General features: G+C 42.0%; 2 protein-coding genes across 2 annotated transcripts in view; one reads left to right on the top strand and one right to left on the bottom strand.

The window, feature by feature from the left end:
- Window positions 1–202: 202 nt before the first annotated feature.
- cusr (Copper-only SOD repeat protein) lies at window positions 203–10,880 on the bottom strand. The gene is made up of 10 exons (XM_031864648.1): window positions 10,567–10,880; window positions 6,248–8,327; window positions 5,642–5,741; window positions 4,017–4,091; window positions 3,763–3,864; window positions 3,094–3,226; window positions 2,684–2,798; window positions 2,097–2,221; window positions 983–1,063; window positions 203–809 (listed from the first exon to the last, which is right to left on the bottom strand). Exons 1-10 carry the CDS (start codon window positions 10,604–10,606, stop codon window positions 718–720), a joined length of 2,943 nt encoding a protein of 980 aa, XP_031720508.1. The 5' UTR covers window positions 10,607–10,880; the 3' UTR covers window positions 203–717.
- A 3,782-nt stretch (window positions 10,881–14,662) lies between these two features.
- Window positions 14,663–19,453, top strand: part of add3a (adducin 3 (gamma) a) — a 76,845-nt gene continuing 72,054 nt past the window's right edge. Inside the window, exon 1 of the mRNA XM_031864535.1 lies at window positions 14,663–14,826. The gene's annotated coding sequence lies outside the window, so the exon portion shown is untranslated. The remainder of the gene's footprint in view (window positions 14,827–19,453) is intronic.

Here is a 19,453-nt window from a genome sequence, read left to right as displayed (position 1 = left end):
GGTATAAAGACCTATGGTAGTTTTTTGGTTTTATTTAAAGGCTTAATACAGTTAATCGACTAATGCTGTATATATCCGTTATAAGCCATTGATAAGTTAGTAATAAATCGCATTTACTACAATAAAGTCCTAGTTGTAAATGTTATTTGGTTGTTAATAAATAGATTTTGGTCTAGATGCTCTACAGCAATTTTCCAGAAGGTCAGAGGTCAATGGCAGCAGTGTAACTGATGAACTAAAGAGCTGAAAGACCGAGGATGGACACTTACCAGGAATATAATACTCATATTTATGTGCCGAGATATGTTTAGGCAAAGAAATAAAAAATAAAGACAGATTGTCATCACAAGACATAAACATTATTATATTCACAATTTTCCAGACATTTACATACATTTTGACATGAATATGATGATGGTGCATAATTGAAGAAATAAAGTCTGGATATCTGGAAAATGTACAGCATAAAATTCACCCACCCGTTTAACAGTCTAAAATATTAAAAGATAAGCAACATCTGTTGCGAAACAATGAAGCGTCTCTACACCAAGGCTACATTTAACAGTTAAAGAATAGCTTGTTACCTAAAATGATTACCAAGTTGTACAAAGAAACCCGATTAAGTGACCATCATATCATTTGGTGCGCTCGTAAACATGTTCAGAGTTTTACAATATGAGGATCCATGATGATGCACGGTGTGGCCAAATCTCTGAGCTACAACGAAAATCCGGTTGGCAGCAGGCAGGCAGCAGCAAACATCAAGCCCAGGAGACAAGTCCCTGGCATCAGCATCGGACCTGCGCTTCCTGAGGGCACCACATCGGAAAGGTTATTCGTTATTATCATTATTACATAAGAATTAGAAAGAGAGACACCAAAGGAGTTCCAAAAGTTGTTCTCGCTTGAATGCGTCGACCATTTCACACTCCCAGAATGCCAACGAAAGTCTGCTCGTGATTGCAGCGTGGAGCGTACTTACTTGTACATGAGTCAGACTCTCTGAACCTGCCCATCTTCTCGCTGGTTTTGACAGACTGCAGTAGATCTGTGCGGACGTCCCCTTTAAGATACAATGTGGCAATGTTTAAATACACACAGACTGTCCAAGCCGCAATGACCGAGTTATTATACTTGATAATTACTGTATAACAGCAGTCCAAAGTAGTTATGGGTTTGCCTTTCCATCAATAAGTCGGATGATGATATACCTGAAATGCTGCAGTGTATTTCAAGCAAATAACTTCTTTAACTTTCTATAGGTGTGATTGCTTTGCACGTAATTTTGCTTCAAAAATCACTAACTGTTTATTTTTCTGTCCTCACTGAAAACGTTATCATCATCATCACACATTCTCAGCTGCATGCTGTCTTAAATCTCTCGGTGTGTGTGCATCTTCCTGCTGTCACACTCATTATCACGATACAGGAGGCCTTATTACTGCAGCTTGTGGGAGACTTGTGAGGGCATAAATGCCCGTCCTGTGCTATGCTGTGTGAAACCTCTGAACGGATACTTCTCTGTTCCCCCCTGGGACAGAGAGTGAGACACACAGACACTCAACTCCAGGATCAGGTAACTGTGCAATTTTTCAGGTTTTCTAAAGATTCTTCAATGGCTGTAATTGTTCATTGTCCTGATGGACTCAGCCTGGGCACACAGCTTTGCCCAGATAGGTCCTGGAAGCAGCTGACATCTTTATAGGCTAATATGCTGTGCATATACAGTCGGATGGATTTATATCTCATACACAAAAAAACGTTTCAATTGTGAACGCAGAACAGAACAATCCTGGCCTCAATGTAAGCATTATGCTGCACTTTCTTTGCTGAATTCTCTCTCTCTCTATATTCAGTGACTGCTGAAGACTTACCCAACTTAAACACACTATTCGTAATGGAGGGTGGCGCCTGTTGAGAATTTGAAAGGCCATATTTTGATCTTTTTGACATGATGTTCAGAATAAACAGAGGAAGAGGAATGAATACTGACTCACTCTCTCAGATCACTGTTACTGGTGTTTCTGGTTACTATGATTAAACAGTCAACACACTGCTGTGTTTATATCAGAGCATGTTATGGGTTTCTGTCTCACCAGACACCATGAAGTTCACTTGCTGGCAATTTCCATCAGCTGCAAAGCTGGGAGACCTGGGCAGGATGGTGACTCTCGCTGTCTCCAACAGCAGGACATCTGCAACCCTCTTACGAAAGTCATATCTGGGCAAAAAGAAATGAGACATCAACTCGGCTGGTCTTATAATATGATAATTACCTGGAGATACTCGGAAATACATTGTAGTCAGTCTATTTGCTCTGATCCAATCCAGATATGATCAAACAACAGCGTTCAACCAATCTTCAGGAATTGTAATGCTTTATCAGTTAAACTTTACCCTTATTGTAAAGTGTATGTTTAATAGTAAATACATTATGGATCATCCAAAGAAAACAAGTTGTTGTATTTTCTCAACAGTTCCGGTATTTTATGATGAATAGATAAGATGAACTGGTATTGTAAGTACTGTGCACGTCATCTCTGAATCACTCCTGTAGAATTTGTCCTCAGATGACCAAATCTACAGGAGTGATTCATCTCTGAATCACTCCTGTAGAATTTGTCCTCAGATGACCAAATCCTTTACCTGGAACTCAAGCTAAATGTGGTTTAATTGCACTCACCTGCTGAAGTTAGTCACTGCCGGGAAGGTCTGCAGTGCTGAAGGGGACTCTGGCAGGATGTCCGCACACGCGATGACGCCTTCTCCATTCTTCAGAATTACAGTTCCACGGACCACTACATACACATGAAACATTAACTTTAACGGCATTGCTAGTACGACCATTTAAGTGATTACTTCTGCCTACTCCTTTTCTAACATATAGTATGTTTTATTTTGTGGATTATTATTTGTTGTGTTTGAAAGGACATCATTTCTCATTTTATGGGTTATTCTTGTTTTGTTTTCTTATTGTTTGTTATACGTTAAAAATACATCTAAATCGCAAGTAAAAGAGCAAAGTTTTGTTGAGATCTTTAGTTCTTACCACTGCTAGATACACTGAGAAAAAACAAAACAATGTCCGTGTACCTGTGTGGTCTCCAGAGAGCTGCATGATGCTGTCAGTGAAGACCCGTCCCCCAGCCAGCTCGACTGTGCCGTGTCTTGCGGACACCTCTCCCACCACACAGCTCAGAGGGTTCAACAGTGAACAGCTGGAGCTCTGAAGGGGTTATAGAAAGGACGAGCGAGCACAGTTAAGCACCATTATGCATGTTATCTGGCATTAAATGGTCATGTTTTATTGTTAGGAAAAACCTAGCCCTCCTTCTCTGCACTGGTTGAAGTGTTGTCCTATTGTATATGCATATGAATATGCATACTATGCCTGTAGTAGACACCAGGTTAGGTGCAGTACATTCTTTATATGATCATATGATGAAGCATTTAGAGAGGTATAACTCTTATTGTATAACATGTACTGCTATAAACAAATACTACTGTAAGGGACATCTATCAAGCTATTTACTCAGACATCCTGCTGATGTTAGAACTAACATAAGAGTAAAAATAAACAAATTAAATACTTTGAATACTTAAATACCAGCAAACAGCTCTGCAGTAGCAAGGACACTGATTTAGATTTATACTGCTGATTTAACAGCTTGACTACTTAAGTACTAGTATCAGCCTTCCAGAGCAGTCAACAGAATCAGAAGAAGAAGCACAGGAATGAAAGAAGAGACAGGCCGGTCTCACCATTGATGTCATGTTGAAGGGATTGAATGTATCTCCCACACCGGTGCACTGGCGGGCTTCGCCGCTCCGCGCGCTTGTGATGAACATGGATGCCACAGTTGTCTGCAGGGAGGGGGGAAAATGCGGGTGTACTTGCTGTATATTTATGTGATTTCAATGTCAATCTCTTGATCCTAAAAGGTAAAGAAATTAACTTGATGGCCAACAATTAATGTTGTTCGAGTGAAGATTACAACCCTATTTATGGGCCTTACATTTTGTGTTGTCGATTGAATCATCACATCCACTGTGACATCACTGCTACTCCCATCAGGAAACATCTGCTGGCGCTGTGAGAAAGAAACATCAACATGTCCAATATTAACAGGCAATTAGAGACTGAATTGAACATAATCTCATAGTAAATAGTTCAACCAGAGTTGGGTTTTGCTGAAATATATGTAATGGATAATGCTCGATGAGGTGTCCATTATCAGGAATTAATGGGCGACAACAATCAATCAGTCAGTCAATCACAAGGTAACTAGGTCCTTCGGCATACACTGCTTTGTTGTCTATTTTACTCTAAATGAGACCATCATTTACTAAATGAACATCATGTTGTAGGGATTGAGACCATAAACTCATGTTTACTGAGGTAATAAATCAAGTGAGAAGTTGGGACATTTTCTTATCGACATCTAGAGACTTCTTTTTGCAACCAGAGGAGTCACACCCTGCTATTAAGAATGCAAGTTTAAGGATTTTGCATTGTAACCTGTTAAACCAGTCTTATACTTACTCTCAGTTAAATCTGACTGCAAATTTAGACAGTGAAGGTTAATGACAATGTTTAATCCCCAGACTATCCTTGATAATATGGCCTCTTAGGAAATACAGTATCACAAGCTTGTATCCATAGATGTAGAGCAGAGCTCAGTATGGGGCCTGTGGAGGGTGGCTGACAGAGACAGCTGTTCCCTTGGGGAGCTTCGTAGTTCAGGGGGCCTGGAGGTTTAACTAGCCAGCAAACAAATGCTAAGCTAAGCTAATGATCCTACCCCTGCTTCCCTTGGCTCCTTGTTGCAACCCACCACAGGCATAATGAATTCACTGTCTGTCCAGAGCAGCGGAAATTCTCTGTCATGTTTTTGTGGCAGCTTGGATCCTAACAGGTTAGAAAGAGAGATATTCTTGTGCGTGTTCTGTGGCCATCAAAGAAAACCATTGGATTCAGATTCTTTCAATTTGCTGCCGTCATGTGGAAGTCGCTTCTGGTGATGGGCTGGGCATTATCATTTGAACGGATTAGGCCGTTTTCTGAAGAATACTTTCTGACTTTGTGAATTGAAGAAAAACCTTCAAAATTCATATCAAAATGTCAATATCAAAACATCAAGTTACAGACAAAGGCCAACTGTGTTATCCTAATTATGGAGTGTGGTGTTTTACATGACTATGAGCCATTTGCAATGCAAAGGAGAATGCATCTCTGCCTCTAAATAGGCAATGCTTCCTGTTCTGTGGCAACCTTGTTCATACATACATCACTGTGGCTTAGTTTGGCAACCTGAACTTTAGAGAGTTAGGATTTCTATAATTGTGGGCGTGAGCCACCCACAGATAAATGCAATCTTGGTGGTGTGGGACATGAGAACAACCACTGTCTTTCTTAAAGGGGAACTTCATCATCTTTATACATCAGTCTGTTTATGGGTCTCTGTCAGTAGCGTACTATTGCATGCGTGAGAAAGTTGTATAAAGGTGTCCATTGAGTCAGCGAGATTGGGGCTGAAGACTACAAGTTTGTAAATGTCTGCTTAAACTAGCGGCTCTAGGCTATATTAGCCGCTACTAGCTTAACACCTGAATCTATAGTGGAAAGGACTGTGGCTCTTACCAGTTTCACCGTCCCAGTCACTGCATCATTGAAAACAGCCTTAGCAACAACCCATTGTCCGTCTGTAGCCCTGTCAGCTGAGATGTTAGCACAGCGCATTCTGTCCAGAAAACACACAGACACGCACAGGAAGACACAAGATTAGCAAAACATATCCAAATCCTGAAGGGTTAACCTGTAGATTGTTCTCCTCCGCAATGAATGAGGAGGTTTATCTGTGTGTTACAACACAAAACATGATATGACACTGTCTGATATCCTACACCTTTGCTTGCCCTCACTAGTCTGACTAAGTCTGTCACTGTGCCAGAGGTCCACTCTGGGTGGTGAAGCTTAGTTGTCTGCTCCTGCTGCAAAGGCATCAGTGACCATTCAAACTTTAAAGCAGCTAGAGTTGATGCCATTTTTTCTATGCTGTATCTGTATCATAATGTACATGAAGTGATGAGAAAAAGAGTCAGTGGCTACAGTATGATTGTTACAGTGCCCACTACTTCACATACAGGAACCTGTGGTCACCCTGAATGTGAAATATTTCTTCATATTTCCCTCACTCATACTCTGTTGGTTTCGTTCTGTCTAATAAGCACAAACACAGGTTCTCACCTTGATCCATTTGTTGAGTAGTGAATCACCATTGACCTTCCCACTATGCTGTAGGGTCCTGTCAATGGCATGTCAGGGTCCATGTATACAACCTCAGACTGGTTGAGGCCATTCAGAGTCCCAAACTTCCCGCCCAAGTCCCCAATCTCATACTGGTCCACTGTGCCTGCTCCAGGTATGGGGCTGTTTGATGCATTCACGACTAACGGGTTATAGTGGCCCAGGATGTTTGCGTTGGAGCAGGGATTTGCGCTGCCAGGTTTGACGGGCAGTATGTGAACATGGTAACCCCCAGCTAAGGCGTTCAGGTTAATCAAGGATACGTTTATAGTCGTGGGGCCTTGTGGGACGGCCTGGGAGAACCGGACCTGTCCGCCAGGAATCTGGTTGCCAAACCAGCTACCTAAGCTAGCTTTGGGGACCCGCACCATTGTGACGTTGGCACAAGCAATCCTTGGCCCTCCCCTTTCTGCTTCATGGATGACCACAGAACGACCGATTATGGATGACCCGGACAACCAGGAAGTGACATCAGTGAAGAAGTTTTTTGCTTGCACTTCGCCCACTGTGGTGCCAAGGTTGATGGTGCTGTGTTTGCTGGAGAGGTCTCCCACCTCGCAGGATAAGGGACCGGATGGGCTACAGTGGAGGGCATAGCTGCTGTCTCCTGTGTTAATGTTAAAGGGGTTCCAGTGTCCTCCTGTAGTGCTGCAGCGTCTTTCATCGTCATCCCTCTCTGAGCTGATGGGGTAGGTGTGAACATGCCAGTTGTGGTTTCTTGTAGGTGTCATTGAGGTATTTCCATATGACAAGTCCGTGAAGATGGATACGTCAGACAGAGGGTTGTCTTTTAGCTGGGTGAACCAGATCTCACCGACCACAGGGCTCTGAAATGTGGCTCTGCCTACAATCACTTCACCAGGATAGCTGATGCTCGCACAAACATACCTAGCACCATCTGTTTGGTGAATCACAACTGAGCGACCTACAATGCTGTTTGGTCCAAACAGAGGGAGGTTGAAGTCCGTGAACATCATGTCCATCTCGTTTCTACCTGCGAGGGACATGTGCTTGGTACCGAGGTCACCGATCTCATACATGTCGTGGGTTGAACCTGGCCCATTTGGGTATGTTGGGCTGTTCGTGTTGACACTGAATGGATTCCAGTGGCCGCCCACATTATCATTTGAACACCGGCTTGATGAAGGCGACCTGACTGAGGGGAGAGGGAAATTGTGGACATGGTAAGGGCCCACTCTGCTCTTTAAGTTAGTCAGGTTCACCCTCAACTCTGTCATATCAAACGGGGAAGCCTGACGGAAGATGAAGTATCCTTTGATCTCTCTCATATTCAAGACAGCGTTCACCTGTTTCTCCGGCACAATATAAATCTGAGCACACTTGTAACTTGACCCCATGCGGAGGAGAAGAAAGCGATTGTTGATGTTGAAGCTGGTCAGGTCCAGACGGGATTTCTCAGGCTGTGAAGGGGTTCCGACTTTTACGACGCCCATATTGGTCAAAGTGGAGGAATTCAAGCTTCTAAGAAGGACATCACAGCTTGCAGCAGTGCTTGTGGATCCAAAGATAGTGACATTGGTTTGTGAGGCATTGACCTGACCGATTGTAACTAGATCTGCAAGCAGCCTGGGGTCGGTATTTCCTTTGTTAAGGCGCATGTAAACATTACCCGCAATGGGGCCGGTGAACCTGGCCTGATAGGTCTTGAGCGTTTGACCTCGACTTACAACAGTGCATACTTTAGTGCCGTTACACGTCTGCAAAGTCAGCGAGTAGTCATCGAAGTTTGAGCTGTCCTCGAGGAAGCTTGACACGGTGGGGTTTGAGGAGGGATCAGCCATGAAGGTGAAGACGCTGGAGCCGATATTTGCTTCAGAACAGGGCTGAGCAAAATGGCCATACATGACGGGGAACGGGCTAAGGGAGAAGTTAAGTGAACCACAGCTTCCAGCACCAGACACTTTGACAGTGGCCATCTGGGAGGTGGAGTTGAAGTGCACCTGCCCTGTGACTCCTTCCATGTTCAGAGGCGCCAGAAACTGAATACAGGAAATGGAATCTGAAAAGGACAACAAGGAGGAAGTGATGGTAGTATCAGTTTTCCTACACTTATTAATACACCCTCCTCAACAAATTAATGTTCAATCATCAAAGTTTAAATAATGGTCCGATAATATCTGTGCACTACAATACGGTAGACAACTAAAGCATTTAAGTTAAGGCAAGGGAAAGATTTAAAAGCGCCCTTCAGATGTGTGTCAAGATACAACAAGATGCTCTGCTTGAAGTAGTACTTTGAGTCTGATATGGTCAAAAATTCTTAAAATAAATTGTTATGCTTCTCTCTCGTTACCACAAATCCAGAATCTATAAATATGCAACTTCATTTCAAAAGTTGAACTGATGGAAACAAGATGTCTCATATGGCTGCATATCGGACTATGACTGGCTTCCACGCTAGTTGTGATGTCACAAAACCATGTGACCCTAACCAAACTTCCTTCAAGTCTGAAACACAAATCATTCAATGGATGTTTGAGTGTCAAATATCCAAGTGAAGTAAAAACAAGCAAATGTTTTGAAAACGCACATTCCTCAAAACAACACAGTATGCATCCATCACCACAACCTCCACGTCCTTACTTTTCGCCACACAACATAGACGCCACACTTTGTCCTGCAGAATCATCCAGTATCAAATTTTATTTCTTCTCGCACAGAAACCAACTCATACACAGTCATGTTTTTGGAGACATTACATTGACTTCAGTTCAGTTCCTGGAGACTTACCCTAACTATAACCGCTACTAGCCAAATCTTTAACCCTTACCATAATCTTAACCTGAACCTAACCGCAATGTCCCGCACGCTATAGGTTGAAGCGACAGTTTAAGTGGCGCAATGTCCCGCACGCTATAAGTGTGAACCTTTGTTTTTATTCACAAACAGAAAAATCGGAGGTCTGAAGTGAGAATCAACGTAAAAAGTGTTTACTGAAGAGCTATGAAAGATATGAAAAAGCTTAAAAAATACGATAAAGTATAAAAAGGTGGAACCCTGTTTTAAGTTGTATAAAGTCGAATGACATTTCTAAAGTATGAAGACACTTAAATTTAAAAATTAAAAAGGGTAAAAGAGTTGAAAATAGTTTTATATTCTAACTAGTAAGCGATCAAAATAGGTTGGAATTGCAATCAATTTCCTGTATGAGGAAGTTAAAGCCCTTTAGAAGGGCATCAAGATGAGGAAGCCGGATGATTATAATCATAAAGATATTTTAAAAAGTGCGCATTACTGAAGCGGGGACAATTTTTAAACAGGTTTCCACCTGTATCATAACAGTATATTGCTCGTTAACACTAGTAGTCTACCATTAGATACGTGTTCATGTAATATCATTAAATCATAGATTTTGGCACTGTGTACAAGAGGTGACACACTTTTTAGTTTCTATTCTTTAAAGGGTATTTATAGCAGCTATGAATATCATTGTGCCTGTACAGCATTTGCATTGAGAGTGGAAATGTTACTTTCACAGTGCGACTACAGACTTGCTCTGAAATCAGTCATAAGCTCTATTTCAATTATCATTTGAATTCTATTAAACTAGATTAACAAGACAATAAAACGCTTGTTTGCAGTATTTTTTAAAAGCAAATAAAATGACTTCTAACTGATGAGTGTGATCAACTTCAAAGCATTGACCTATAGTGATATGCTATGAAAGACTCCTAAAGTGGTAGTCTGGAGGTTGTATAATCACATTCTTCGAACCATTATCACCCATTATATCACAACATGGTTTCATAAATTGCCTCCGTAATACCGCCCTGTGAAAGCAAAAACAGATGCTAAGGATTGCTTGCACTATTTATTACCGGGGACTTAAAATGATCAATAGAAATGAAAATGAAAATGGTGTGGAAGGACATTGTTTTTTTGGTTTTTTTTTCCAAATTGAATTTATAGTTAGAGCAACATCACATGATTCTAATTCAAACATTAAGATTGTTTCAAGCCTTTCCACGTCGGAGTGGGATTTACAGAGAGGGCTACAACCCGCTAAATATTTCAGCAATAAAACTAAGCTGCTGGAGGGAATATTGCACAACTGGTTTCAAAACAAGTTAGACATTATAGAGAAAGTTTCATCTTTGGCCTATAAATAACAGAGTCAAAACATGCAGTGGCACATGGTTTAAAATCCTTGAGATAAACATTAGACTGCCTAGTGCGTAAATCATTCATGAGGTCCATGTGGCACTTTAAACAAAGGTTAAAGTTGACCAAATACTCACCAATTAACGAAAGCAGCAGGACAGCTGTCAGCAGACGCATGATTGCAGAAGTGGGAAAGATGCACAGCAAAGAGAAAAGCTCTATTTAGAACTGGAGGAAAATGATTGAAAAAAACTTCACTGAAGTCATGCAAATCCTCTAAAGGGTGCATGTAAGAAAAACAAAACAAAAAAAAAACCTAAATTACAATGTCAAAAGCTCAAAGACAGCAAGATGACGAGTGTGCATCTAAGTGTGCTCTCCAAGAACGTGTCAGGTGTAGCTCGTTTTCAAAAGTGTGCAGCCAGCCTTGCTGTTCCCTTTTTCAGCTGCAGTCCTCCTGTGATTGGTCAGCAGGGCGACAATGGCTTGGGTATGGTGGCAGAGGAGGGAGGGATGAATATTTGGCAGCATTGATGGGTGGAGGTGGCCCATCCCTGGAGTGGCCATGCCGAGAAAGCGCTTGCTGTATTTACTGTTCAAGATGTTTGAGGATTCTGATAAAAGTGAACTTCCTCAGTTGTTTGAGTTGAAAGTGAAGTGATGCTCTATATGTTTGTGAGTAGGCATTATGGTTTGTAAGATAAACTGACACTTTGGACTGTACGCTATGTTATAATTAAACATCAAAAGGAACATAACGATGACAATCAACAGCAGCAGTCGAAATATTAAATGAACAATAATAAATACATACAAATAGTTTTTAAGAAAAAGGAAAATTGGTGGGAATAAAGACAAATAAGGTGCCCAGAATGAACCAGTCAGCCTTACAGTTTCATGCTCTCTCAGTGGATCCATTCTTCTCTTTACCCTTTTAGCACCCTCTTCCTCTTTCTACTCACATATGCCTCAGCTGTCCTTGTGACAGGGTTAAGGGAAAAAATAAAAGAGAGGAGGGAAAATAGTAACTTGTTCTAAGAATAGCAGCCCGATGGCCCATCATCGTGGGCTATTTGGGGTAGTCCATGCAGCTATGCACACATATTGGAGGACCTGTGAAGTGGGTCAGGTCCTTGACTTCTTTGTTTAGATCACTGATTGCAGCAGGAGCTGAGATTGTGATGTGATCATGTACAAGCAGGTTTACAATTGGCAGGCACACAGACACACACACACGCAGAAAACAGGCAGAGACAGCAAAAGACTGCGGCAAATAGAAACAGAGCAGAAACCGTTTTAGTGATCGTAGAATGTTAGCATCTCAATATTTATAGAATACCAATTAGAAGTTGTATGAAGGGACTTTAAGAGTACAGAGAATCAGATTGAAGAAAATCTTCTGGTTCTCTTTTACTGAAAACCAATAATTGTCCTTGTGTACACTTTGATATAAACAGGTTCATCATAAACCGATCTGGTAAGAACACGGATATGACGTGATCGACATTCAAGTCATAGTTAGTGTTATGAGGAAAGGATTGTACTGTGAAAACATGCAGCATAGTTCTATGACTTGTTTTCATGTGGGTAGCATTTACCTGAGATTTCACAACGGCAAATGTGATGCGCTTTCTCAAGTATTCAATAGGCTGATACAAAAAAATGCACAAAACATTGACTTTTTGATGTGCCCCTTAATGAAAAGCTAAGGATACGCAAGATCAAAAGCAGATTTGTCGCATTTTGCTGGTAAGACAAGCTGGCAACGTTTTGTAAGCGCAAAGAAATGTCTTTGTTGGAGGTTGCTGAACAATCTATCATCATCTGTCAGCTGCCAACAGGGTATGATAGAAATTTAAAAAATATTTTCATCAGCTGAAGTTGCCAAAGAAAACAAAATAAATATTTTGTTAACATGGCCTACAAAAACAACACATATACACGCAGCCTTCTTCCTCAAACAAAGACTGTTCTGTTCTCCGGAACAATAAATCCAGCTAGCTAAATAAACCGATCCATCCTTGCTTTGCACAACTCAGTAGCCAAAGGTGGTTGTTTTTAATTTCGCCTCTACATGCTATTATATGGGCTGCACGGTGGCGTGGTGGCTAGCACGGTCACCTCACAGCCCTTCTGTGTGGAGTTTGCAGGTTCTCCCGCGTCAGCGTGGGTTCTCTACTCAAAATTGCCCGTAGGTGTGAAGGTGAGCGTGAGTGGTTGTCTGTCGCTACGTGTCAGCCCTGTGATAGACTGTCCAGGTTGTCCCTTGTCTTCGCCCAATGGGATCGGTTTGATAACCTCATTGAGTGTATTATAAAATCACACAAATGTAGTAAAAAAAGTGTGTATATATTTCCCTCTTAGCTCTAGTGGAGTACCAGTATAAGTTAGCATAAAACGGAAGCGCAAGTACCTCAAATGTACTTGTTTGACTGTACTTTGTCACTGTCCACCACTGGATGAGATGCGATACAAATTGTGTGCATACTGTAGATCTGCTGAGGTAGAATGAAGCACACCTGCTCCTGCACATACACACATACACACACACACACACACACACACACACACCACACACACTCACACACACACACACCCTGTGCAGATAGTTTCCATATACATCCTGCACTCGGGACCAATTTGTGCTTTTTTCAGAGTCAAGAGGATGAAGAGCAACAAACCCCTCCAATTATTTCAGGCCTTAGTGACTTCATTCAAGTCGTCTCGAGACCTGGTCAGCCATTATGAGCGTTTCTTGCAGCGAGTATCAACTCTGAGCCCCGTCACTGTGGTGAATAACTCTTGTCTGAGTAAGTCACTGAGCAGTGTCTAGTTTGTCCAGGAGTACTGGTAGGGTTGGGTCTGAACAAAAAGTCCTGGCAGCTGATTCAACAAAGCATTTCTCATTAAATTGAATAGGCCTGTCATCTTCCTTAATTAACTGGTGCTCCGAAGTTAGCAAGAATAATTCGGTTATGTTGTCACGTAGAGGAGATGCCATCTCTTCTGAAAAATAGGGGAGTGACACAGTGTTTGCATTCTTTTCTGTCATTAAAACATATTTGAAATGTTTTCAATGTGATGCTTTGATAAACTGGTTTGCAACAATGTCTTCAATAACACACCTAGTTTATTTTTAATGAAGCTTTGGTTAATTAACCAGCTATTTAAATGATGTGTGAATGGGTGATCATGTCAACTGACACGTACACTTATTGCAAATGTAAATAGAGCACATTTTGCAGTCTGATGTGATATCCACAGCAGAAATGATATTGGATTATACTGGAGGTTTTGAACTGCATTAGTCATTATGTTGATTTTCCTTGTAGGTTGCTATTAATTTGCATTCATGTAACTGCACTAAGATCAACTTGCTTGAGACAAGCGATCGATCAAAATCAACATTTGGTATATTTCATACTCCGGGGAATCTGTCTTTATGTGGTCCTTCACATCAGTTTTAGCTCACAAATGAAATAGGCTTCAATCTTGTACAGTGTGCTTTTGATATCAAAGTCTATATTGCCTTGGACCTGATTCACAGTTGCACATAAAATACAATAATGCACATTGATATGTTTCTTTAAATATGTGACGCTAGTGTCCCCATGGTACACTAAGGACACAGGCTACAAATATTACACTCCACTTAAGTGAAGCTAATGGAGCCACAGGTTGTACCAGCACCCTTAAGGCCACTAGATGGAGGCAGTTCAGCATATTTGTATGAGCCATTTTTGACTTGGATGCCAACTGTTGTCTGAGCCACAATCTTTCTGTGCACACAAAAAAAAAATCCACTTTATGTGACAATGTGAGTTAATGTTTAAGCCACACTTCACACAGAAATGAACAATACCTATAAATGAAGAGGAAATGCACCTATATGCTAAGCTACACAGTGAGAACAGGGATTCCAACAAGGTATATTTTGTGATATACTTGCATGAGGAGTGAATAATATACAGTTTATTATTATTATTATTAATTAGGCGTATACAAAGTATATTTTAGGCAATACGCTTACATTTGTTTAACGCCTGTGCTGAGAAACATGTCCCCCGCTAGGTCTGCTAGTGTCTTTCTGTCTGAACTGGGACAAACATAAATAATACACGTCAACAACAGCCCGCCTGAAATCACGTGTGCTCCGGTCTCAGAGCGAGGTATCCGCCAGTAAATGCGTCGCCCGTTTGGGTGAATGACGTTCCACTTCCTGCCATATTGTGAGCCCGCGTTTCCGCCGTAGCCGGCGTGGAGCTACACAGCATGCGTTGCTGCCCGCTGAGCCCGCAGAGAGCAGCTGTTTACACCCTCGCGGTGATTGAACGTCAGCGAAAGTGCTCGGGCACGTCGCTTGAACGCAACCACTGAGTTCAAAGCGTTGGAACAAGGTCAGAAAAAGGGCCCGGGGGGGGGGGCACTTGTGTTTCTGCTGGTCGACTGGCTGCTCCTTACCCGGGACCGCTCGGGACCCGGTGAGCGGCACGCAATGTGGATGATTTCATTCGTATGTTCGGTCATTTAGATTTCGACTAATATTCTCCGCTCATGTCTTTACGAAACAAATAGTTGTGTGCTGCTATATGAATACTCTGAATTTCTAATTTAGCACCTTTTTAATTTGTGTGCAGCATCTTCATCTGATATAGGTTTTTATCTTTTGAAAAAATAAGACAATGCTGAAGGAAATTGTTGTGTATTGTTGCTTTTATCCTATTCATTTTTCTAGTCCCATGTCTGATCTGTATGGCGGGTTGCTGTCAGTGAGAGTTTATTCTTTGTTACTAAATATTTGTTGTTGTTGTAATACTGTAAGTCACCATGAGGTGCACATTACATACAGGTTAAATTACTTTATCTTCAGTTTAATTCACTGGCTGGTGGGAATGTCTTTTTATCCTTTCTGCTGGATGACACCTGCAGATAAAAAAGACACTTCAGCTGAAAGTATAAACGCAGCTAAAAACAGCTCTAACCCCCCCCCCCCCCCCCCCCCCCCCCTCCCCCCCCCCTCTCTCCCTCTTCAAATGGCATGTTACCCGCGAGCACCTCTGGCTGCCAGACATTTCTCGACCTGTAATGACTCTCTCTGGGGATATCCGTTTCCACACCAAAGCCCGGCCGTCTGAACTTAAAAAGGACCCAGACACATATGATAATTGTCTCCAAAAGGCCTGTGCTCTGACATACTTGATTTCACTTTTGTTTTGCTCCACATAGCCCTCTACGAAGCTGTGAATGTTCACCATGTGGACCTGGAATCTTAAACGGTATTCCCCCCACTCTCTGATTTAGTCGGATAGAGGGGGCCCCAGGGCCTTTATTTTTCAAAAGCGCTATTTAACCCAGAGTCTGTGATGGAATAGATTGAAAATGCAAACATGCTCCATGTTTATTTTTTCCTCCACCTCTCTCCGCACATCCTCTTTTATGTGAACTCTATTTTCTAGCGTTCCATACGGTCCTCGTGAACAGTTGCTTGGGACTCTGGGGCGGTAAGACGGTGATGTTTCTTAGTTGAGTAAAGAAGAGGCATGGCACCTACTTCTGAAGCTTGAAATTATAACTCATTTATTTAATTGCACTCCTTTTCATCTTCTTTATAAATATCTAATTAATATTTATATCTAATTATTTTGTTCCGCAAAGCCACCATCCTCTAGCACACTTTGCTTTCTTTAAAACCAGTCGGAGACCTAAATAATTAGACGTCATACAGTTTAGTTGCGCTGCCCGTAAGGTATCCAACACCCTCAGCTACTACAAAACTGCTTTTGAGGAGGAGTCGTCGTCCCGGACTCTCCAGACAACGTTTACTAGCTCGCCGGAGAATGTATTTTTGACACTACAGTGATTAAAACATCCTGTGTTCTTTTCTGTTATTTGCTCTGTTACTTGGACATCTGTGAGTATTTAGAACAGTGACGAGTACACTAGAGCCATGCGGCTAGTCCCTAAATAATGCACCCGACAATGAGAATTTAGTATTCTCCATGTCCGTAATGCACTTGAAATTTGCCTCTAGTGTTGGCCTTGACGGTGCTTGCAGAATAACATTTAGATAGTGCTGAGTGGAAGGGAATCTTTTGTCCCGGCTGCAGCAGTCTGAGCTGCTCTCTCTTGTTTATTTTCTCTGCCCTAATAAATGGCTTAATAATGACCCGAGGCAGCTCGGCTAATCTCATGATCCGTGTTGAAACACAGGAAGTACAGTGTCCACTGTGGTATAGGGGAATGGACACACAGCCTTATACATTATCAAGTGGCAGTGAGCGGTTGAGTGGGCGCAGTGTGCAGGGACTGTTAATGAGGCGTGTCCATGGTGAGACTCGATTGCATGGGAATGTTTTGGGGAAACGAGGAGGGAGAAAACATTTGACGAATGTAGTTTTTTGTGCTCTTTGAGGGACTGCAGGTGTCTAGAAGGAGATGAGGTGTGAACACATGTTGCAGCTCCTTCAGGCATTTTCTGGTCTTGATACCTTCTGCAAACTTCCACGAAAGTCTTTTGTAAAATGTTAATGCGTAGCGCCCCACGAAAAAATAATAAAAGAAATGTGTGTGTGTTGGTGAGTCTGAAGCCATTTAAAACGCACACACCACTCAGTGAATTTGAACCTGTCCAGAGGACAGAGATGACTTCATCATTACCTCACCCTGCTCTGCTAGAAGACTTATCAGAAACATGTGGCTGCACTCTCCCTCTACACTGCAAATTGAGTGAGTCTTGGACTCCAATGTTTTTCCTTCGTTAGAGGACGTGTGTGTTTGTCTGCAAGCGGGCTCAATTTTTTTATCTTGGATTTTCTTGTCTCTCTGGGTTTTGACTTCATCTGTCAGTCATTTGGCTTGTTTCAGCGTGTAGCTCTGGGTTTGGTCAGACGGGGCTGAGGCCTGCTCAGTTAGACGGATTACACACCATGCCTGAGCATTTAAGCTTGTGTGTACGTGTCTGTTACGCCCAATGAAACCAGGCAAAAAACATGATATTATTACACAACCTTACAATAGAGTGCTATCTGCTTTCATACCAAACGTTGGACGAGAAGATTGATGCCACTCATGTGTAGAGTGTATAAACCATTTCCCAAAATGTCCAATTATTACTTTAACCAAAGGCCTCGGGCTCTGGCCTCTGCTTGAAAGTTACATGCCCAAAATGAATAGTATATCTATGCAACTTCGAGGTCGATTTGAATAATGTTGGTGTGAAATTTCAGAATGAACACAGCAGAAATGATAGATTTAATTTCCATCAAACCCAACTGTGCCCTTTTGTAGTGACTATCCCTTTGGAAAGATGCAGTTGCAGCCCGAAACCTCTGGTAAACCATATCACAACATCCGAACATAACCTGTGCACAGACTGATGCTAATAAAGAGAAGCAGGGCAAAGGTGGAGAGGTTTCAACAGAGGCATGTTGAGGTGGAATCTTCAAATTGTCCATTTGGGTACCTCATGTGCATTTCACGTTTTTTCAGGTAACTGTAAAAGTAATTTAATTTGTAGTCATTAAATGTATGAATTCCATCTAAATATGGCTGTTTTTGACTTTATTTTGAAAGATCAATAAATCAGACTCTACGTGTTCCTACTTTAAAAAAAAAAAGAAAAAAAAAGAAAGAAACGGCCATAAACCATTGGTCTATTTGACCAGCTCATGCCTGTAAAGGCCACTGCCTTTAGGATGAGTGCAGTACCACAATCCATCCACCAGATGGAGACATGTAAGGCTGAATATGCTCTTTTTAATGCTGAAAGAAAGCAGACTGTAAGTGCTCCTCTATTCCATGCAAATTAATACAGATGACTGGAAGTGACTCAGAGAGCCATTAGCAGTGTTCATATGCCCTCGTACACAGCTTTTTGTCACATAACAGCAAAGGTAAGACAATTTATGGTTATGGTTGTATAAATGGAAGTTTATTCTTTCTCTTCTTTGGCTGCTGGTTCAGTGAGTTTAGTTTGAAATACATCGGTTCCGGTAGGTGTACTGATGCTTGCACGATGTGGGTGATTTTAATAAAGTTGCGTTGAGCTTGTCTGCTGATCTGCAACTTCAATGTTTAATTTTTTTGTCCTCTGAAGGCGAAAGCTGAACAGTCTCTTGTTTCATACTATTGTGCATCCATTCACAGTCAGGATGCTGCTGCTTGATGTGATTCATGTGTGGGCTGAGTGTTTAGATACCACAGTTGTTTGGTTGCCAGAGCCAGACGTCCCAGCGGGGTGGGGTTAGAATAACGTTATTATACTCTTGAGGGTGGATGAATTACTGAAAGCATCCAGGCCTGACATGGAGTACAGCTGACTTCTGTCCAGCTCAGGGAAGTGTAAACGTCCACGTGTGCATCCATGTGTTTTAATATCCACGTGTTTGTTTTGCATTGGGTCGGTAATGTGTTTGTATTTACACAGGCCTCTCTCTGTTTCTGTGTGAGGGGGCAGTCCCTGGCAGAGCGTCGGCCCCGGTCAGCAGTGGGTCTTCCCGGCACAGCGAGGAGGCGTTTGCATAGATATTAGAGTGGGGTAACCATGGGAACGGGGTCAGCCTCCGACCATGGGAGGAGGAGAGGTGCCAAGTTTTGGGCCAAATGAGCTTTTGAGGCTTTTGATCCCCGCGGTCGCGTCTCTCCGAGGGTCAAACATTTGAGATCATGAAAGTTCCGAGCTGACATGGGAATGTGGATTTAACTGCTGGATGATTGTACTTTTAATCACCTGTAGTGTTCATGAACGATGAGACCTAATAGGTTGTATCTAATTTGATATAACACAGTCATTATCCAGTTTATGAACTTGTGCAGATATGAGCTGGAAATGTGCAATTATCAACAATCTGTGTGTTTTTAACTTCAGATGGTTCTGATTACAGTTTAATCGACCAGAACACTCGATTCATTCTGTCCTCGTGATGTTGGATCCATGAAGTCTTGAATCCTTATTCAATCTTCAATCTTAATCGTCAATCTTATAGTTGATGACCAATGTTGCGCTGCCATTGTGACCAGAGAATG

This window comes from Anarrhichthys ocellatus, unplaced genomic scaffold (genome assembly GCF_004355925.1).
Source record: "Anarrhichthys ocellatus isolate YVR2014 unplaced genomic scaffold, GSC_Weel_1.0 scaffold31, whole genome shotgun sequence".
NCBI lineage: Eukaryota > Metazoa > Chordata > Actinopteri > Perciformes > Anarhichadidae > Anarrhichthys > Anarrhichthys ocellatus.
This window is presented reverse-complemented; position numbering and strand designations above follow the sequence as displayed.